Raw genomic sequence first — 23,215 nt, 5'->3', positions numbered from 1 at the left:
GGATCAACCGTGATCTGATACCCCCCACAACAGACTCTATGCCCACACACACACACGCATACACACACACACATGCATACACATGTAAAGTTTTGTTTTGTCATTGTTTTTTTTTTTATTATGTTTCTTCGTTTTGTTTCGTTTCGTCATTTTAGTATATCATGTTAAACTAAATAACAAATATATTCTTGCCAAACTAGCTGAAATACATATTATTTATTTACTTTCAACCGTCAGTGTCACTGAATGTTTAATTTTATTTCTGGTAATAAACATGTTTTAGCTGTAATGAGCTGTATTTAATCTGAGGGTGTGTGTGCGTGCGTGTTTGTGTGTGTGTGCATGTGTGTGTGTGTGTGTGTGTGTGTGTGTGTGTGTGTGTGTGTGTGTGTGTGTGTGTCTTCAGGCTGCTGCTCCTGCGCTCATGTCTGTGTCTGAAGTTCTGCACAGCAGGTAATATTAATGATCTGCACTCTGTGTTTATTTACTCGTTTAGCAGACCTGACTTAGTTCCACACGCGTCCACAACATGTCCACACTGACACAGGTTTGCTTTCATTCATTCATTTTCTTGTCGGCTTAGTCCCTTTATTAATCCAGGGTCGCCACAGCAGAATGAACCGCCAACTTATCCAGCAAGTTTTTACGCAGCGGATGCCCTTCCAGCTGCAACCCATCTCTGGGAAACATCCACACACACACTCATACACTACGGACAATTTAGCCTACCCAGTTCACCTGTACCGCATGTGTTTGGACTGTGGGGGAAACCGGAGCACCCGGAGGAAACCCACACTAAGGCAGGTAGATCATCCACACAGAAACGCCAACTGAGCCGAGGTTCGAACCAGCGACCGTCTTGCTGTGAAGCGACAGCACTACCTACTGTGGCACTGCCTCGCCCCAGGTTTACTTTTAGACAGGTTAGTTTTATGAGCAGAGTTTTGCAAAGAATGCGCTGTGATGCATGTTAAGGTCATGTCGAATCGACAGGGAATGATGAAGGTCTTTTATGCTGGGATCAAATTAAATCACTTTTATTGTCACATCATCAGCAGCACGTGTGCTATAATGAGTGAAAAGCTTAGGTGCTGCTCCAGACAGTGCAAATACTAAGGGCTCTATTTTGACGGTCCATGCGCAGAGCGCAAAACGCAGGGCGCAAACACTTTCAGGGTGTGTCAGAACGCATTTTTGCTAATTTAAGGACGGGAAATCTGCCTAAAAGGGTTGAGTTAATTTTCTTAATGAGTTATAGGTGTGTTTTGAGAATAAACCAATTAGAGTCTCATCTCCCATTCCCTTTAAGAGCCAGCTGCGTCGCGCCAAGCGCGCATTCACTATTTACAGGACGTAAAGTAAGACTAAGTGGAAAAACTGAGCATTTCACAAGCAAACAGTTCACAGAAAACAGTTAAACAGAGCATCTCCTGCGTGAGAATGAGAGATAATGGATCTACTTTCACATTTGCTCTTGGATAGGGAAACCTTTACGCACAGACATCAATTAGTCTATAAATAATTCATTTAGTTTGTTAAGCGCAAAGATTTATTTCAAAGCTATTTCTAAATTCAGTTCTAATTTCCAGCAAACGAATAAATGAACAATAATAACAAAATGTGCTCAAAAACCTGAGTTATATCCTAAAACACATGCTGTGCCCCATATGGTCTAAAACCTGACAGGTGGACAAATCTAAGCTTGTTTTTATTAAAACAAATATAAATATGGATATAATAAATAATACTGCTAATAATAATAACATTATACAAAAGCAGATTGTTATGAATGAACTGAAAAAGCCTCCCGAGATGAAGAAGACATAAAAGCAGTGATTTTTCATATTTATGTAGGCTAGAAAATAATATGTTTTGTAATATTTTAATCTTTTATATTTATATCCAATATCTATTCTTATTATATCCTATATATGTCCTTAATATTTAAATGTTTTCATATGTAAAGATATTTGCCTATTGCTCTCTTGTGTGTATTAAGCAGTGTGTAAGCGAGGTGCAACTCTGCGCTGGAGTTTAGACCGGGTTAGTTTTGGTCTAATGAAAAATCTATTATAGTTTCTCAAAATAGCAACGCGCCAGCGGTCCGCCTCAGAACACCTTACTTTTTAGACCAGATCGCCTATGGGCGCACATATGAGCACTAATGCATTTGCTATTTAAACAGCGTAGCGCAACGCCTCAAAACCACTCTTACGCCAAGCTGAAACTACCAAAAGACTACTGCGCCACGCCTTGCGCCACACTGCGCCACACTGCGCCGGGTGTATGATAGGGCCCAAAAACAGGACAATGTGAAATGGACAGCGATATGTACGATGAACAGGTGTCCACATAGTTGTTGTAGGCAGTATTGTTTCAAGTTTGGATTGGTTAAAGTGCAGTGCATGCTATATATTGATGGTGTGCAGTGAGGGTATGGAAGAGTCTGTGTGTGGTGTGTTAAGTGTTCATCAGCCCGAGTCAATCCCTCTAAATGTCCTTCAATTTGGTCACGTCCAGCGGTCGTCATCCTTGAATCAGTCTCAGTTGTAAGCTGCTTGCTGTTCTGTCTGTTCCGCTGCTCCGTTTGTTAGATGTTTCACACTTTCTGTTGCAGTCTGAAGCGCGTCAAATGCACAAAAAGACCAATTCGTGCGTTATGCCTTTGCATTGCCTTCACATGTAAATCACTCACACTTCATCCGAATCTGCAAAACAATCCCCCACTTCCATGTAATGTAATGATTGTGAAGGTGCAGGTGAGACGTCATTTTTCGAGAGACACTCGATACATTGCGTGCGCTGCGTATGCAACGTCTATAAGTCAACTTTTACACTTAAATACAAACTGAAATAACTAAGATTTGATCGTATGGTCTGGAATTGGATGTTTTATGAGATTATTTACATTTTGGCGATTATTTTAATTATGATTTTTGCAGGATCAATAAAATGTGCAACTTTTTGTTGATTTGTGAGTTGATTCAGCGATTGTGGAATCATGAAAAACTAGGGGTCTGATGAAAACTTTATAATACTACAATTCCCAATGAACAACTGTATTTTATCTAGCACGCTTCAGTTGTGTAGTGTAGGGTCCAGCCAGTTGGTCCAATGACGGTATCCACTGGTGGATGAAGGTTCACTGCATGTTCGGTCTTTCCAGTGCACAATGATCAACATATAAACTATATTAAACTTAACTCATATCTGACTCCAATTTTAGTATGAGGTGGTTTAGAATATTAATATATTTATCCTCGTTTTATCTGACTCCAATTATAAAACATTGAGAAGGTTATTTTGTTTCCTTTCACATTAGTTTAGATTATGATTGAATATTCTCTTCGGTTCATCATTTTATGTTATTCTCGTTCTTTATAACATCCTGAATCTTGTACCGGCCGAGTATTAATTTCTTAAGCACAAGCATGTCAGTCTTGGTCACTAAACAGTGGCGATTGACCGCTATCCTCAAACGGCAGAACCCTACTTACTCAGATTAGGATATTTTTTATGCGGTCCCCATAGGTCTGCTACCTCCTAAATCAAACAGAGCTATTTACTCATATAGTGATCATTACTATAGAATTAAGCAGACCAGTCGTACTTAAACTATTAGTAACTTTGAATAATCACTATACTATCTAAATAGTATTATAAGTTTAACAGGTGAAGGACTATCCCCTTAGATATCCTTTTACAGCCTAAGTATACATGAATTAATGCCAATGTGTTAGTCGGAGCTCTAGAGACAGCGCGAGATAGCGTGCCGCAATGCTCCGTCTACCGTGTTCTAGTCCGCTACTAACCTGTACAGGGGCTCGTGGTGTTATGAAATTAACACAATTTACTAGAGATAATAGCACGAACTCCGTTTAAATAATTCAAAACATAACAATTTATTAGTCAGGTTAATGTGTATTGAGCCAATTCAATCAGTCAATTCATAAACGATCAATACAAGACATCAAGTTATCAAAGATAAACCCAAGATTAAATGATGCATTCCTGACTTCAAAATATACATAACGTGGAGCGTATGCTCCGTTACGGGCTGATCTGGGTAAGCAGAATCGTGCTGAGCATTTCTCAAACCTTACCTTAAGTAATCCAAGAATTCCCTCAAGGAAAGGGGTGTGTGCATAACAAAAGGCATTCACATTTAGTGCTGCCTGTGGGAAAGTCACACCCTTCACAGTGGTTTAAAAGATGCCTGAAGTTATATATTTATTGTTTTGATTATGTCTATTTCTGAGAGAATGAGACCATTATACCAGTCGCACTGAGACATTTCAAATGATATCAAACATGATAAATAAAGTCACTTTGGTTAATCTAGAACATTTAAACATTGAAATGACCATATGTGTGAGTTGGGGTGGTTGAAGCCGAGTTTCAGCAGACTCAGATGCAAATGCAGCAGGAACTGGTCTTTCCTGCATTCCCACCTGCTGGGTTGTGGAGTCAACAGTCTCTGTTTTCAGCTCATGTTTGAATTGTCAAAGACATCAAAAATATTTGCAATATCTCAACTCTTACAGTAGCGAGTAAATCTTGTCATGATGTGCAATATTTCATGCATGCAAGGATCGCTGCTCTCTCTCTCACACACACTTTGTCCTAAAGCCACTACTGTGTGCTAAGTGTTTGGCCGGTGGCGTGCAGGAATTACTCTTATTACTGAGCCATACTGACATGCTGTTTCAGACTGAATACTCAGAGTAGCGGTGAACAATATCGGGAGCGTCACAGGTTGTTTAGAAATGACCCAGTGTGACTAAAAGCCCAACTTCAGCTCAGTAAAGCAGGCTAGGGGAATAGCGCTATTTACTGATGTTCTGTTGTGAAACTAAATATAAATCGACATTATCGATGCTGTAAAAGGACCTTATTAAACAGACAATAGTCAAATAAATCTGTCAGCGGGAGATTTCAGTGGCTGAACAACACTTCTGTGCAGATAACCCATTCATAACAACCCAATCTACATCAGCTCTGTGTGACTGAAAGAGATTTGCTCATGTGAAAATTGATATACTGTCTTTATTTCCTCAGCTCCGCCCCTGAGGTCGTCTCCTTTCATGGAATCATTTCTCAGCGAATCACACTGCAGGAGGACAACGAAGCACAACCCAAGATTACATCAGTGTCACCTACTGCAGGTTTGGCCCCGCCTCCGAACACCTGTCTACAGGATGAGGGTCAGTGAGTGATGTGTGTGAATGTGTGTGTGAATGTGCAGACACGCAGGAGGATCTGAGGGTGCGTCTGACGGTGCAGGACGCTGAGTGTCCCGGGCTGATGGTTCACGTGTATCTGGATCTGTCCTGTGGTTTATACACACTGGGTCTGATCACCGGAGCTGCACTGCAGGTTCACCATGTCCAGCGCAAAGTCTCCAGGTCAGTCTGCTCTGCTGCTGCTGAGACCTGCTTTTGCAAAAGTGTTGAGAAAGTCTGTCACAAATGTAGTTATTTTAGGCTGCAAATGCCCAAAAAAAATCCCTGCAAGTTTACTTCATTTCATTTAATTTTATTTCATTGCATTTTAGTTTGTTGCAATTTTTTTCATAGGATTGCCTTATGTTTGAGTGAAATTTATAGCATCGATTGTGTTGTATTTTATTTCATTTACTTGTATTAAATTATATTTAATTTAATTGTATTACATTGCATATTATTTTATTGCATTTTATTTTAGTTTATTGCATATGAATGTATTGCACTTTATTTTATTTTATATCAATTTATTGCCTTTTTATTTTATATTAATTTATTGGATTTTCATTATAAATGAATTTATTTTATTTTATATTAATCTATTGCATTTTATTTTATATGAATTTATTACATTTTATTTTTTTTATATATGAATTTATTGCATTTTATTTTATATGAATTTATTGCATTTTATTTTATTTTTTATATGATTTTTTTGCATTTTATTTTATTTTATATTAATTTATTGCATTTTTATTTCATATGAATGTATTGCATTTTATTTTATTTTATATGAATTTATTGCATTTTGTTTTATTTTATATGAATTTATTGCTATTTATTTTATTTTATATTATATTAATTTATTGTATTTTTATTTTATATTAATTTATAGTATTTTTATTCGATATGAATTTATTGCATTTTTATTTGATATGAATTTATTGCATTTTATTTTCATTTATATGAGTTTATTCCATTTTATTTTGATATAATTGAACTCTATTCAAATCAATTCAGTTATTTTGTTTTTTTCTCTAGTGCTTTTACAAGGTAGATTGTATCAAAGCAGCTTAACATAGTTTTTGTAAATTTGATGTTCAGTTTAGTTCAGTTCAGTGCGGTTTCAATTTAATTAGTTGCATTTTATTTTATTGGACTGCATTGCATTTTATTTGATTGAATTTTTTTGCATTGGTTGCATTTTATTTTGTTGCACTTTATTTGATTTAATTGTATTGAGTTATGTTCAATTTTATTGCATCGCATTGCATTTGATTTTACTGTATTTCATATTTTGCATTGCATTGCATTCTAATTTATTTTATTTTATTGCATGGCATTTTATTGCATTTTATTTTGTTGCATATTCATTTATTTTATTTTATTTTATTGCAATTTAATTTGTTGCAATTTATTTTGTTGCATTTTATTTCATTTATTTGTGTTGCATTGCATTTAATTTTATTGCATTGCATTTTTTGGATTGCATTTTATTGCATTGCTTTGCAATGTATTTGATTTTATTGCTTTGTATTAGTTTATTTTATTGTATTTTATTTTTGTTATTGCATTTTTATTTGTTTATTTGCATTTTATTGTATCTTATTGCACTGCATTTTATTTCATTATTATAAAACATCTGATCGTCGGAAACAATCGCTGTGTTCTGGATTGTTGTACAGTTCTAGGCACAAATTGATTTACATATGCAATACATATTTAGCAGCAAACATCTGACTTGAGCTGTTTACAAATTGTCCAGAAGTTCAGAATTTTTTTCCACCAATTGTCCAAACCACTTGTCTTATTTTAATGCACTTTCATTTTGTTTTTAAAAGTAACCATTATTTCTTCAAAGCAATAAGCAGTTTATCAGTCACTCAATATTTCAAAAGATTGAGCTCAAAAACAGACACATTTCACAATATTTTTGTGTATTTCACAGTAAAACACCAGAATTATAGCAAATTATGCCCAATGTATTGAGAAATAAATGTCACAAAATCGTGTGTGTGTGTGCGTGCGTGCGTGTGTGTGTGTGTGTTTCAGAGCGTGTAACGTGTACTGCCGCTCTCTGCCCATCAGTTATGTGAGCGTCACTGGTCTGAGGTCAGTGTGTTCAGGGTGAGTCTCGTTTACACACACACCTGTGTTTGTTTATTCTCTTGACCTGAAACTCCTCCAGCAAACAAACAGGATGTGGAACTGAACTTTGACTTTAAATGCAACGTCAAATATAAATGAGCTATTGTGATTATTTTTTTCTGCATTCATTTTTGTATGTTATAAGTTTAGGGGCAGCACGGTGGCTTAGTGGTTAGCACTGTGGCCTCACAGCAAGAAGGTCGCTGGTTCGAGCCTTGGCTGGGTCGGTTGCTGTTTCTGTGTGGAGTTTGCATGTTCCCCCCATGTTGGTGTGGGTTTCCTCCGGGTGCTCCGGTTTCCCCCACAGTCCAAACACATGCGCTATAGGGGACTAAATTGGCCATAGTCTATGAGTGTTGTGTATGTACAGTTGTTTCCCAGTACTGGGTTGCAGCTGGAAGGGCATTCGCTTTGTAAAACATATGCTGGATAACTTGCCGGTTCATTCCACTGTGGTGACCCCTGATTAATAAAGAGACTAAGCTGAAGGAAAATGAATAAGTGAATAAATGAATGTTATAAGTTTATTATTATTGATTAATCTGATAATTTTAATATTGTTTTTTTAAGCAGTTACATTATTAATTTATCATTCATTGTCTGATTATTGTGCATTATTGTGTTAACTTAATTTACATATTAATTTTAATAGATTTTTGTTTTTAATTTATTTTCATTTTTAAATGTTTAAGTTTCATTCATTAGTTTATAATAAATGACTTATTTTTTCAAATATTTAGTGAAGAAAATATAATTAGTTTTCATTTCATGCTGACTTTAATGCTAATAAAGTAGATTAAATTAATCACTGCATTAATTAAATTGAAACACTGCATCACATAAAATTATGAGATTTAAAATGAAAAAAAGATGAAATAATAATACTGATACTAATGATGATGATGAAATAATAATAATAATAATAATAATAATTATAATGAAATAATAAAATAATAATACTACTACTAATAAAAATAATAACAATTAAATAATAAAATAATAATAATGAATTAATAATAATAAAATAATAATAATAACAATAATGAAATAAAATAATAATAATAATAATAATAATGAAATAATAAAATAATAATAATGATAATAATGAAATAATAATAATAATAATAATGAAATAATAATAATAATAATAATAATAAAATAATAATAATAAAATAATAATAATATTTAGGGCTGGAAGACATTGCAAAAGAACAAAAAATTATCACAATATAATGTTTCACATCATTCATTATCAATAATTATTGAAAAAATATTACAATGCATTTAGGAATATTATAATTTATGATCATGTGTGCATCACGCAAGTTGTGAAATTTCGTGTAAAACTTACACCCTAAGCTTACGGGCATTGCTTTCTGTGTGTGCTCAGCAGTCACATTTTAATAAAACTACAGTGTTCATACCGAAACTACATACAGAACTTTTTTTATAATGTTATTGACAATGGTGCTCGCTCAATAAATACAGACACTAGCCCCTTTCACACATACAGACCTTTCCGGAAAATTGCTGGCAATTTTCCTGAAAGGTTGTATGTGTGAACAGGTCCTTTTTGAAAATACCGGTAAATTCGTTCTGGCTATTTTCCGGAAAGAGAAGTTGTAACATTACCGGCAATTTGCCGGAATGCTGCGCTGTATGAATGCAGAAGGAAGATTCCCGTAATAAGCGCGTGCACGTCTAGAACGTGCTGACGTGAGACGTCTGCTTTAGCCAATCACAACAGTCAGACGCATTTACGTCCGCGCGATTTGTGAGAATTAAAGCCTTTGAATATTTTTCTAGACACATTTAGCTGCTAGAAGTTAGTCAGATCACGTTTATATGTTCTTCTTAATGCCAACTGTGTAAATAATCATCGATGAGATGCTTATGATAAGCCGTTGTTTGTTTACGTTCGTGTGCCTGTGAAACAGCCTGTGAGCGCCTGCACACGTACATATTATGAACATCTCGACATGCGAAAGTGATCCTGCGAAAGTTGTTTACAATATTGATCATCCACAGAGTTTGTGATGTAGTCAAATGTTTACAAACACAAGCGCAGCCGTTTAGAGCTCATTTGTGGTGAATGATGTCAGAATTTACCGGTATTTTGGAATGGATGTGTGAATGCTCTTTTCCAGAAAATTTCCGTAACGTCCTCGCCTGTGTGAACAGCGCTTTTTTAAATATACCGGTAAAGTCGTTCCGGAAATTTTCCAGATATTTACCGGTATCACTGTGTGAAAGGGGCTAATGATGTTATCACCCAGCCCTAATAATAATAATAATGATGATTGTAATTATGATGGTAATAATTGTATAATAATAATTATAATCATAATAATATAACAATGATGATGATAATAATTAATAATAAATAATAACAATGACATCATTCATTTATTAATTTTCCTTTGACTGAATCCCTTTACGCAGCAAATGCCCTTCCGGCTGCAACCCAGTACTGGGAAACAACAAATACATACACACACACACTCATACTACGTACAATTGAGTTGATCAATTCCCCTATAGCGCATGTGTTTGGACTGAAGCCAGAGCACCCGGAGGAAACCCACGCCAACATGGGGAGAACATGCAAACTCCACACAGAAACACCAACTGACCCAGCCAAAGCTCAAACGAGCAATCTTTTTGCTGTGAGGCCACAGTGATAACCACTGTGCCACCTAAAAACATCACCAAACTGCTGAATGCCTGCAGTGTAATGTGTGGTTAATAGTGCAGTGCAGTAATAATAAGCCCATCAGCCGCTCCTCTATACTTTATATTGTCTTAATGGTTTTGAGCTGTCTTTTACTCTCACTGTAGGCCCGCAGCAGCAGCTCCTCCTCCTCCCATGATGCTCCTGGGCTCCTGGACGTCGGTCGGGTCGCAGCAGTGCCTTGTGGCTCAGGTCAAAGGTCATGTGGTGTGTGTGTTGTCTCTGCGTCTGCAGTGGATCTGCTCTCTCTGCGGCAGCATCTTCACACAGGTACTGATGAGCAGTGCTGTGTGTAGCGCACTACAGTAACACCAGTGTAAGCCCCCGTGAAATGAAAATAAAGTGTTTTAGATGTTCGTCTGCGTCTGTTAGGATGTTAATAAATTCACATTAGGCAGATATAAGTCTGATATAACGCCTGCAGTGTAGCACTTCTGCTGTCTCCTCATGCTTCTGTGTCTCATCAAATCTTCTGACCAATCAAACGCTCTCTTGTGTCTGACATGCCCCGCCCCTTCTTCTCATTGGTGGGTTGTGTGTGTGTGTGTGTGTGTGTGTGTGTTTGTATGTTGTGCTTTGACCCCGTGACCTTCTCGTCCTTATAGACGACCTGTGGCCGAACTCACCCGCCATGTGACTCAACCAGTGCAGTGTTTCAGGCCGAGGCCAAGTGAGTGTGTGTGTGTAGAGTGTGTATTTTTTGTGTGTATGTGCATTTCTATAAGTATATTAGTGTGTGTGTGTGTGTGTGTGTTTGACGTGTGTGTGTTAGTGAATGGCCTGTGTGTGTGATTAGTGTGTAATTTGTGTGTGTGCATTTCTATGTGTATAATAGTGTGTGTTTGAGTTGTATGTGTGTGTGTGTGTGCGTGTGCGTGTGCATGTGTGTGTGCATTCCTATATGTATATTACTGTATATTAACGTGTGTGTGTGTGTGTGCATTTCTACATGTATATTAATGTGTGTGTGTGTGTGTTTGACGTGTGTGTTAGTGAGTGATTTGTGTGTGATTAGTGTATATTTTGTGTGTGTGCATTTCTATCTGTATATAAGTGTGTATTTGAGTTGTTTGTGTATGTGTGTTAGGGAGTGATGTGTGTGTGTGTGTGTGTGTGCCTTTCTATATGTATATTACTGTATATTAACGTGTGTGTGTGTGTGTGTGTGTATTTGACTTGTGGGTGTTAGTGAGGGGTTTGTGTGTGTGTGTGTGTATTTTGTGTGTGTGTATTTTGTGTGTGTATTTCTATATGTATATTACTGTATATTAATGTGTATGACTTGTGTATGTGTGTGTATATTTTGTGTGTGTGTGTGTGTGTGTGTCTGTGTGTGCATTTCTGTCTGTATATTACTGTATATTAATGCATGTGTGTGTGTGTGTGTGTTTGTTAGTGAGTGGTTTGTGTGTGTGATTAGTGTATATTTTGTGTGTGTGTGCATTTCTATGTTTATGTTTGTGTGTGTGTGTTTGTGTGTGTGTCTGTGTGTGTGTGCGTGCATTTCTATATGTGTATTACTGTATATTGATGTGTGTTTGACTTGTATGTGTGTGTATATTTTGTGTGTTTGTGTGCGCGCGCCTGTTCACATTGGGACTGGTCACTGTGGGGACCTATAAGGATGATGGGTAAACGTTAATAAATTACACAATGTGTGTGTGTCTGTCTTTCTCTCTTTGTTTGTGTTTTTGTGTGTGTGTGTGTGTGTGTGTGTGTGTGTGTGTGTGTGTGTGTAGGGTGGTGCTGGAGGACGGCACAGGTGAAGCTCACGTCTGGTTCTCGTCTGAAAGTGTGTGTGGTCTGCTGATGTTGAACGCGGTTCAGTGGGAGGGGCTTCAGAGACTCGTCAGGGTCAAAGGTCACGTGAAGGTGTACACACGGGGACGCACCATGGTGAGACCTCCACTCTACACCAGGAGTGTGTGATGTGTTCTTCAAGAAAATTCAACTGAGTGTGTGTGTGTGTGTGTGTGTGTGTTAGACGTGTGATGATTCCCCAGATGACTCTATAGTTCAGTATCTGAGCTGTTTGTGCTCCAGCGTCAGCGTGTGTCGACAGATTCACGTCACCTGCCGCCGACGAGCTCAGAAAACAGGTAAACACACACACACACACACACACACACACACACATATATATATATATATATATATATATATATATATATATATGCATACACATTAAAGGGCCACGAAACCCTCCTGTCTCAGCAGGGTGTTTTCACACTTCTAGTTGGAATAAAGTCAGGAGAGTGGGCGTGTCCAACTCTGTTTAGGTGGGAGTGTCGGGGAGGGAAAGAGGGAAGGGTTTTGCATAAAAATGGGAGTTTCAGTTTGGGCACGCGCTGATTTACACAGAGGCAAAACAAACACATAGACGCAAAGGAGAGAGACAGTGACTGTTTACATGGACATCAGTAATCACATTATATGCCAAATGATTAATTTGTGGACTTTAACTGCAGTTTGGCACTTTCACTTTATTCTGCCCTGGCAATGGTGTTCTGAACCAAAGCTTGACAGATAGTTAACAGAAATAAAGCACCATCACACTTTCTTCTTGCAAATGCGAAGCACTTTTACTTGATTTGCTTGTAAAACTAAAAAGGAAAAATACCAAGGGTAAAAATTACAAAGTGATTACGAAATATCACAAATAATATGCATCTTTCACATTTGTAAACATAAACTGACATATTTAAACTGATATCAAACAGCTAAATAAACAATCCAGGCACTTTAATGACGTGCATCTATATGAAAGCTTGTTAGCATTTAAAACAGAACATCAAGCATTAAACATGTCAATACTGACCCTCCTTAATCAATTTAACCCAAAGGAAGTATTGCAGATGTTTTTAAAATAAAACTTTCAGTCGTTTCTATCACAAGGGCTGAAAGCAAACAACAACGCGTCTCTGCATGGCGATCACAGTCTCGTCTTCTATGACTTTTTAAACATCCGGTTGTTCTAAAGAATGGCGCAATGACATTTTCCGCCACTAGATGTCACAATTACACCACTTAAATAAAGCAATGCACAGCTTACAAAACGAAACAACACCATACAGCAGTGGTTCTCAAAGTGGGGGTCAGGACTCCCAGAGGAGTCGCGGGACAATGAAGAGGGGTTGCCTGGTGACTTCCAAAAATCTATTTATTTTTATTGAACCATAAGATTTACCATATTTTATTCACAACCTACTGAAGAGGAAAAATAGTCGTTTATAGTTACTATAGTAGCTTATTGTTCTATTGGATTGCGACCCCTGGGGTAATTACATTGAGACACAGCAATAGCGTCAGATGACTTTCTGGCCCATTTACAGCACTGACATACATTTAAAAATTAAACGAAGAACAGACTTGGGTCTATTGCTGTGTGTGCGCCATTGCATGCAAGGTCTCTGTATTTATAACCACCTCAGAGGATATTGGGGGTCACAAGTCACTGGCATTGTCATTTTGGGGGTCGCGAGCTGAAAAATTTGGAAACCCCTGCCATACAGTACACACTTTCATTCAGATACATTTCCTTTATGCCCCCCGTGACAAAGGAGATAATGCATATGAGGAACTGCTGAAAGAGTGTAGTTTTAATGAAGTGTTTGATGCCGCACGGCGAATGGGAGAAAAAACCCCTCCACATTTCTCTGTAACTTTGATGTGCTCGGTAGGTAATGTATCGTCAGAAAGCCGTGTCCGTTTAGTCTATCCTGTCACAAAATGCGGTGAAAATCCTACACAACGGTAATAGTTTGATCGCGGTGTTTACATGTTTACACTGGGAGAGCAGCATTTACAGCAGATCTTTCAGCTCATAATAGTGTAGTGATGTTAACATACTGTAAACTGAGTCACTAGATCATTCTGACCAAGGTCTGTCTTTAAACACTGAAAGAGTTCTGCTGACGACACAAACTAACTTTGCCTCTGAATAAACAAACAAAGAGCGCTGATCACACACTGACCAAACCTGTAGAGCCGGGACAATCAACACCAACTGGAGCCGCGTCTTTATTAAAAGGAGACGAGCGGCAAATCCAGATTTCACCATTACCAGATGAGAAAAGCTCTCGGGTGAAACAATGTTCCTCACAAACGTATTTCTGTCGCGTGTTAGCAGACCACTGTAATCCACATGTGAGTCCAGCTGCGCTCTCATAGCAGGGAAATGAAAACAAAACCTTCACTGCAGCACATTTATCAATCAGTCAATCAATCAATCAAGCCTTTATTGTCACGAAATTGGACCCCCCAGACCATACAGAAAACATCACACTTTTCGGGGGAGACAGATCATAGGAGGCAGCATTTAGAAACAAAGAAAGATACATTTGGACAGTTAGGCAAAAAAAACGCCCCCTCAGCTTGCCCTTGATTAGGACAAACTAGTGAGAAAAGGGAGAAAAACAAACACATAGACGGAAACACAACACTGATGACCCGTATTTCCAAACAATTCTTCTTCTTCCACTTGTTTTGGCAACACAACCTGGCGTCTCTCTGCCGTCTGAACATTGTAGCAGGTAAAGACAGTCTTCGAAGCGATCATGCATATTAATGAAGTTGCAGCGCATACACAATAGAGCGCGCTGATTGCTTTGAGGCAAGTCTTTCTCATGAATTAATGCTGCACACTCAAGAACATCACGTTGTACTCGCTGGTACAGACATCCAGTCTACACGCTGGAATACACACAAGGATCTAATCTCTGCAACGCAGCTTCAAAAATTCGAAATAACACTGGAAATAAGGCAAAAACAAACAATTTTTGCTTGTTACGCCTGTTTCACACCGCAAGCGTCAGCGGCGCGTAAGCAGCGCGTGTGTTTTCGGCGTCCATGTTAACAGATTAGAGCTTTCATACCGCACGCAGCAGCAGCGCGTCAGAGCGAGGCGTGAGCGTCGCCGAAGCAGCAGTGCAGCGATAGTTTCGGCGCTGGGTCTATTTTTGACGCGCTGCTCATGCTCAATTAAAGTGACAGCGCATTGATAATGACCAAAACACATTGAATGACAGTAAAAAGTAGCAATTTTACCCAATAAATGCGTTAATAATGTCAAATGGTTCATATATAGTCAATCAAATGAACTTAAATCGATTAAAAACGGCAACAAACATTTATTTAGGCCCGAACTACAAAACCAAATGTAAAACAATTTTAGTATCAGTTTTGCTTAAGTTGCACACTAGTGTTGCAGGAGAGGGGAAATAGAATATTTACGGGATTTGTAGTCCATGGCGAAGTGTATTGTGGGTAGTGTAGTTCGACACATGCTGAATGATGTTAGCTCGCTGTGTTCTGTGCAGCTGAGCAGAGGAAGAAAGTTTTACTCGGCTTTGTTTTATGTTCACTCGAGTTATTCCTACCGGGAGCTGTTTGCACTGTGAATCTGACAACACGAAAATAAGTAAAAGAATGGCATGCATTAGTTACTTTTGTCCGTCTCATCCTCTGCACGAGCAGGAATTAACGAGCTGTTATTCTGCCGCTGGACATCACTGAAGCGGATAAAGCAACACTAGTTTCATCATGTATAAATATCATTATAACTATATTGTATAAATATGATTATAACTAGGTCTACAGCAACCTGATAATAAAAAAACAAATGACATGATATCACAGGCGATTGTCCCATGACTGTAGACACTTCTCATATAAGTTAGCTTGAGAAGCATACAGCACTATTTGATCTATAAAATTTGTAAAATAAACATTTGCCGGTTAAAGAAACAGCATAGGAGGGGCCTTGGTGCAGATGAAAAGTTTAAAAAGTGTATTTGTATATAGAGAGACATGGGTAACTAGATAGAATAGACAGAGATATGTTGATCTCTGCAGCACCTGCCAAAGAGCTGCGCGCTGCAGACGCAGCTGGTGTGAAAGGCAAACGCCTGCGTGCTGCTACTGCTCGACATACGCGCTGCTCACGCTCTGCTCTCAGATGCTCGGTGCCTAACATATAATGTTAATACAAAAAGTTGAGTTTTTAAGAAAGAATTTACAATAAATACAATTACACATAAAATGTAATGTAAAAATATATGTAATGAAAAAAAAATAGTAAACAATACAATACAATCACATTATGGCATATGGCAATGAGTGAAACCAGAGTTGTGCAGATATAGAACAGTATACAGTGTGTTCTGGTGTGTTCTGTGTTCTGATGTTTCGTGACCCTTTAAATCACTTTTTAATGTTTATTCTTTACTAAAAAAAATAAAACTATCACACATAAAATATTAATGTGTGTGTGTGTGTGTTTCAGGAAAATCTCAGCTGAGGAAAGTTCATCGAGGACAAACAGAATTCATCTGCAAATTCCCACCTGCACTACAGTTACAATGTCAACACATACACACACGCTGAACACACACACATACATAAGCTAAAACACTCACTGACACACACTCCCCATGCAGACGGACTGAAGCGCTGCTCTCTGTCTGATGTTGTTCACTGGATTATGTTTGAAACTACAGATTTTTGTGCCTTAATACTTTATACTGCAGCTGTTGCTCACAAACAGAAATAAACTCCATTATACTTTGTTAATGACTTTTCATCGACTTATTAATAGTGTTTAATTTTTAATTGACTATTAATTGTGTTTCTTATTATACATGTTTAATGCGCTGAATATTCATTCATTCATTCCTTTTCCTTCGTCTAAGTCCCCTTATTTATTAGAGGTCACCACAGTGGAGTGAATCAACAACTATTCCAGCATATGTTTTACACATTGAATGGCCTTTCAGCTGCAACCCAGCACTGGGAAACAAACTCATTCCCACACAGACTCATACACTACGGCCAGTTTAGTTGATCAGTTCCCCCATAGCGCATGTGTTTGGACTGTGGAGAAAACCGGAGCACCCGGAGGAAACCCACGCCAACACGGGGAGAACATGCAAACTCCACACAGAAACGCTAACTGACCCAGCCAGGGCTCAAACCAGTGACCTTCTTACTAACCACTGAGCCACTCCTGCACTGAATATGTCACCATTAAAAAGTCTCCTCATTAACCAATTGCAGAGTAGAAGCTAACATACTAATGTTAAGGGCGGAGCTTCTGACAAAGCAGCACTCAGTGGGCGGAGCTCTTAACCCTTTATTGTACGATCAGGTGAGATATCATATGGTAGCTTAATTAACGTTATTAATGTTAAATACACTTTATTTTTTTAAGTTCATAAAAGTTGGCGTGGGGTGGCACAGTGAGCAGCACAATTGCCCCACAGTAAGGTCGTTGGTTCAAGTCTCAGCTGGGTCAGTTGTCATTTCTGTGTGGAGTTTGCTTGTTCTCCCCGTGTTGGCGTAGGTCCCCCACAGTCCAAACCCATGTAATATAGGTGAATGTGGTAAGCTAAATTGTCTATAGCATGTGTGTGAGAATGAGTGTGTATGTGTGTTTCACAGTGATGGGTTGCAGTGGGAAGAGCATCCGCTGTGTGAAACATATGCTGGATAAGTTGGCGGTTCATTCCGCTGTGGCGACCCCAGATTAATAAAGGGACTAAGCCGAAAAGAAAATGAATGAATGAATAAAATGTTGCCGCTATTAACCTCTAACATTGCAGGGTTTTTTTACCAATGAGTGGATCAATGAGTGTGGCCGTATATACTTTTAAGGGTTAAAAGATTATCTTTCAGTAGGCGGAGCTACAGAGAAACCAGCACTCTGTGGGCGGAGTTACTGACTAACAAGCACTCTGTGGGTGAAGCTCCTAAGCATTAATTTATTGGGCGCAGAACCTACTTACATTGATTGTTTTATACTTTTTAAGTCTTCAAAGTTCAAAAGTCTTGTAATACCCACATGACTGCTCCAAGATTTGTCCAGTGAGTATTTCAGTGCTCTATAAAGGGTTTAAATATCACAGAGGGGTGGAGCTTCTGACAAATGAGCGCTCAGCATGTAGAGCTGTTTAGTGCAAATAATATATATATATATATATATATATAGCGGATTAAAAAAGTAAAGTTATTAGTTTTAGTTAATAGTTTCATCATTTATATATTTAAACACACATTCACCGGCCACTTTATTAGGTACACCTGTCTAACTGCTTGCTAATGTAAATTTCTAATCAGCCAATCACATGGCAGCAGCTCACTGCATTTAGGCATGTAGACATGGTCAAGAGGATCTGCTGCAGTTGAAACTGAGCATCAGAATGGGGAAGAAAGGGGATTTAAGAGACTTTGAACGTGGCATGGTTGTTGCTGCCAGACGGGCTGCTCTGAGTATTTCAGAAACTGCTGATCTACAGGGATTTTCACGCACAACCATCTCTAGGGTTTACAGGGAATGCTCCGACAAAGAGGAAATATCCATTGAGCGGCAGTTCTGTGTGCGCAAATGCCTTGTTGATGAGGTCAGAGGAGAATGGCCAGACTGGTTCCAGCTGATAGAAAGGCAACAGTAACTCAAATAAGCACTCGTTACAACCGAGCTCTGCAGAAGAGCATCTCTGAACACACAACACGGCCAACCTTGAGGCGGATGGGCTACAGCAGCAGAAGAGCACACCGGGTGCCGCTCCTGTCAGCTAAGAACAGGAAACTGAGGCTACAATTCACACAGACTCACCAAAACTGGACAACCGGGTCCAACCCGGCAGTAGTAAGGTGTACCTAATAAAGTGGCCGGTGAGTATATATGTGTATTTAGTGATAATTCACATCCAAATGTTAAAGTTTGTTTTGACATATGTGCTTACTGTGTATATTTATAGTATGTATATATATATATATATATATAAATGCACATGTGCATGCATATATTTGATAAAATGTGTATATTTAGATATTGTATATATTTATATATATATATATATATTGTATATATTTATATATATATATATATATATATATATATATATATATATATATATATATACACACACACATACATATTTACACAGACACACACAATTTTCATGTGGATTGAAATATCTATGCAAAAAAAAGTTTCATGTTTTTATGTACAGTGTGTGTGTGTGTATTACATATTTAATGAATTTATATAATACACACACATCAAATGTTTGTCTTTTTTAAGTCTTTAAAGTTTAAAAGTCTTGTAATTACTTCCAGTAACACTCCAGGTGTTTTCCAATAAGAGGTTAAAAGATTATCACTGATGGGCGGAGCTTCTGACAGTCAGTGGGTGGAGCCACGGACAGATGAGCACACAGAGGCGGAGCTATGGACAGATGAGCACACAGAGGCGGAGCTACGGACAGATGAGCACACAGAGGCGGAGCTACGGACAGATGAGCACACAGGGGCGAAGCTACGGACAGATGAGCACACAGGGGCGGAGCTTGATGGTTGGTCATTGATCAGACAGACACCGGCAGGACTGGAGGTATGTCACACATGTCTCCACACACACACTCACACACACCTCTTCATGTGCTCTGCTGCGGTCACCGCTGGTGGTGTGAAGATGTCCTGATGCTGTGTTTGTTTGTGTTCAACTTCCAGTGAGGTTTGGTGTGTTTTTTTTTTTATGTGCTTGTTAAGGTTTGAAAGTTGTCAGTGTTTCAGACAAATTGTGTTTGTGATTGTGTGTGTGTGTGTGTGTGTGTGTGTGTGTTTCATTTTCATTTGTGTTTCATCTGGTCATGTCAGTTGTGCTTGTTGGAATATGCTCTTTTTAACGGCTCTTATCAAACACACACACTTCTGGCTCAGGCAGATGTGTGTGCGTATGTGTGTGTCCTTGGTTCTGTCTGTGTGTGTGTGTGTGTGTGTGTGTGTGTGTGTGTGTGTGTGTGTTTGTTTTAGAAATCAATATGCACAACAGGAGAGTAAATAAATCCTCAAAGCCCGCAGGGGTTTAGTTTGTGTTTGTATGAATATTAATTAATGCAATTAATATTCATAAGGGGGATGCGGTGGCGCAGTAGGTAGTGCTGCCGCCTCACAGCAAGAAGGTCTCTGGTTCGAGTCCCTGCGGAGATTGGTGTTTTTGTGTGGAGTTTGCATGTTCTCCCCGTGTTGGCGTGGGTTTCCTCCAGGTGCTCTGGTTTCCCCCACAGTCCAAACACATGCGCTATAGGGGAATCAGGTAAACTAAATTGTCCTTAGTGTATGAGTGGGAATGAGTGTGTGTGGGTGTTTCCCAGTGATGGCAACTGGAAGGGCATCCGCTGTGTAAAACATATGTGTCTTCGAAGGAGTGAGTGTTTGCACATAAGGGTGTATGAGTGAGTGAGTGAGTACATGATGGTGTGTGTGTGTGTATGTCTGTTTGTCTGTCTGTAGGTGAATGTGTGCATGTGTATATGTGAGAGTGAATGTGTGTGTGTGTGTGTGTGTCAGAGAGAGAGGGGTGTGTCCCAGTGGTTTATCTGCACTGACCAGCAGAGATAGACAGACAGAAGAGCAGAGAGAGAGACAGGATATGATGTCGTCATCAGCAGTGGCACCGGGAATGATGGGAAATGAGCTCAGTGCCACTCAGTGTTGCGTCAGTTCTGTTGATCTTCATTGATCCACAGAAACACACACTGGGAATTTACGTGTGTGTGTGTGTGTGTGTGTGTGTGTGTGTGTGTGTGTGTGTGTGTGTGTATATAGCAGGTGTTGAAGGATGATGGACTCGGTCACAGGACTGATTACTGGGGTAAGACATGCGTTCATTCACTTAATTATTTACTCATTTATTCATCCAATCACTCTCACTCATTCATTCACTCAATCATTTACTCACTCGTTTATTAATTACATTCATTTTCACTCATTCACTAACTTACTTATTTATTCATTTCATAATTCACTCACTAATTCACTTATTCACTCACTAATTCATTCACTATTTCACTTATTCAATCATTCACTCACTCTCTCTAATTCACGCACTCCATCACTAATTGATGCATTCACTCACTACCTCATTCAACCTCTCATTCATCCAGTCACTCTTTCATTCATCACTCATTCATTTATTCTTTCACTCACTCACTAATTCACTCATTCACTAATTCACTCACTAATTCACTCTCATTCACTCACTCACTAATTGCCTCTTCACTATTTCACTTTTATTCACTCACTCACTAATTCACTCATTCACTAATTAAATAATTTACTCTCATTCACCCACTCACTAATTCGCTCACTTATTCTCTAATCCACTCACTAATTCACTTATTCACTAATTCACTTTCAATCACTCACTCACTCACTAATTCACTCATTCACTAATTTACTAATTCACTCTCATTTACTCACTCACTAATTCACTTATTTACTCACCCATTCACTCACTAATTCACTCACTCATTCACTCACTAATTCACTTGTTCACTCAATCACTAACTCACTCATTCACGCACTTGTTTACCCACCCATTCACTCACTTACTAACTCTCACTTGCTCATTAATTCATTAATTTTTGCACTCACTCACTAATTCAGTCACTAATTCACTCACTCACTAAGTCACTCATTCACACACTCATTTACTCACACACTTATTAACTGACTTATTCACTCACTAACTCTCACTCACTCACTTGCTTAATAATTCATTCATTCTTTTTCTTAGTCACAAATTCACTTAGTCACTAATTCACTCCTTCACTCACCCATTTACTTACTGATTCACTCATTTACTCACTCACCTATCGACTCTTTCACTCACTCACTAACTCTCACTCACTTGCTCATTAATTCATTCATTCTTTCACTCACTCACTAATTCACTCATTCACTCACCTATTCACTCACTCATTCACTCACTGACTTGCTAACTGGCTCATTTATTCTTTCACCCACTCATTCAATCACTCACTAATTAATTCACTCACTCACTAATTCACTCACTCACTAATTCACTTATTCACTCACTAATTCACTCACTAATTCACTTATTCACTCACTAATTCACTCACTCACTAATTCACTTATTCACTCGTTCACTCACCCATTCACTCACTCACTAACACTCACTCGCTCATTAATCCATTAATTCTTTCACTCACTAATTCACTCATTCACTCACTAACACTCACTCGTTCATTAATCCATTTATTCTTTTAGTCACTTACTAATTTACTCACTCATTCACTCACTCACTTACTAATTGACTTACACACTAACTCAACCATTCCTTCATTTATTCATTCATTCCTTCATTCATTCATTCACTCACCTGTTAATTTGTTCATCCTTTCAATTAATCTCTAATTCCTTAACTCACTCACTAATTCACTCTCTCATTCACTCACTCACTAATTCACTCATTCACTCACGCATTTCCTCACTCATTCACTCACTCACTCGTTCATTTATTCATGCACTGATTCATTCACTCACTCACTAATCCACTCACTTGGTCACTCATCCATTCTCTCACAAATTTACTTGCTCATTCACTCACTCAACAATCCATTTATTCTTCACTCACTCATTCACTTACTCAACAATTAATGCATTCATTCATTCATCTCTAAATGACTCTAGGCTGTATTGGACTGACAGGAACATAAAGCAAAGACTGCCTTTCCAACTTGACACCTTTACATACACATTTGAGCTGTGTTATAGCTCTAGTTTAATTGAAAATTACTCAGTCAGTGAGTGTGGATGACATGTGGAGCGCTGATCATGTGGTTGGCAGACATTTATAAATGCTAATTAGTCTGATCTATAAACTCTGAATATTCATTTTAAACTAGTTTCATAGACAGTTACATGATGCAGTGATTGACAGCTGCCTGTGATGTTCTGTGCGTGTAGGCAGCAGGGGGCGGAGCTCAGGCTAATGAGGGCGTTGAGGAAGGGGGCGGAGTCAGGCGGAGAGCCCCTCCTATTGAGATGAAGCTGGTGCCACTGGAGGGGTCAGATGTCACGCTCAACAGTGACATCACCGCACTGATGCTGCAGCAGCACGTCAACCGCAGGAAAGCAGCAGTTTACCTCACACTGACCGGCCTGCTGATCTTCACCACAGGTCACACACACACACGCAATCTTTCTCTCTCACACACAGACACACACTCGAACACACACTATCTCACTTAGCAGTTTCAGGGTGTTGTGTATGTAAGCAGTCAATTTGACTTACTAGTCCTGTAAGTGC

General features: G+C 38.6%; 2 protein-coding genes across 21 annotated transcripts in view; both read left to right on the top strand.

Annotated features, from left to right (window-relative positions):
• ctc1 (CTS telomere maintenance complex component 1) overlaps window positions 1-16,671 on the top strand; it is a 50,167-nt gene extending 33,496 nt beyond the window's left edge. For 5 of the 10 annotated variants that reach the window (XR_015522976.1, XR_015522975.1, XM_087306205.1 and 2 more), the window contains 9 exon segments: window positions 407-453; window positions 5,059-5,165; window positions 5,246-5,405; window positions 7,275-7,349; window positions 10,209-10,371; window positions 10,707-10,771; window positions 11,841-11,997; window positions 12,086-12,200; window positions 16,385-16,671. Coding sequence is in view for 6 of the 10 variants with exons in the window: in XM_087306205.1 (XP_087162331.1) it covers window positions 407-453; window positions 5,059-5,165; window positions 5,246-5,405; window positions 7,275-7,349; window positions 10,209-10,371; window positions 10,707-10,771; window positions 11,841-11,997; window positions 12,086-12,200; window positions 16,385-16,485 (990 nt within the window). In the remaining 4 variants the exon portion in view is untranslated. 10 annotated transcript variants of the gene reach the window in all.
• Window positions 16,672-19,461: 2,790 nt separating this feature from the next.
• The window catches only part of tfr2 (transferrin receptor 2), a 1,009,002-nt gene continuing 1,005,248 nt past the window's right edge, over window positions 19,462-23,215 (top strand). For 4 of the 11 annotated variants that reach the window (XR_015945682.1, XR_015522802.1, XM_087305632.1 and 1 more), the window contains exons 1-3: window positions 19,462-19,492; window positions 20,710-20,755; window positions 22,873-23,086. Coding sequence is in view for 6 of the 11 variants with exons in the window: in XM_087305626.1 (XP_087161752.1) it covers window positions 20,723-20,755; window positions 22,873-23,086 (247 nt within the window). In the remaining 5 variants the exon portion in view is untranslated. 11 annotated transcript variants of the gene reach the window in all.

The sequence above is a fragment of the Danio rerio genome, chromosome 23, assembly GCF_052040795.2.
Source record: "Danio rerio strain M-AB ecotype USA chromosome 23, GRCz13ab, whole genome shotgun sequence".
NCBI lineage: Eukaryota > Metazoa > Chordata > Actinopteri > Cypriniformes > Danionidae > Danio > Danio rerio.
This window is presented reverse-complemented; position numbering and strand designations above follow the sequence as displayed.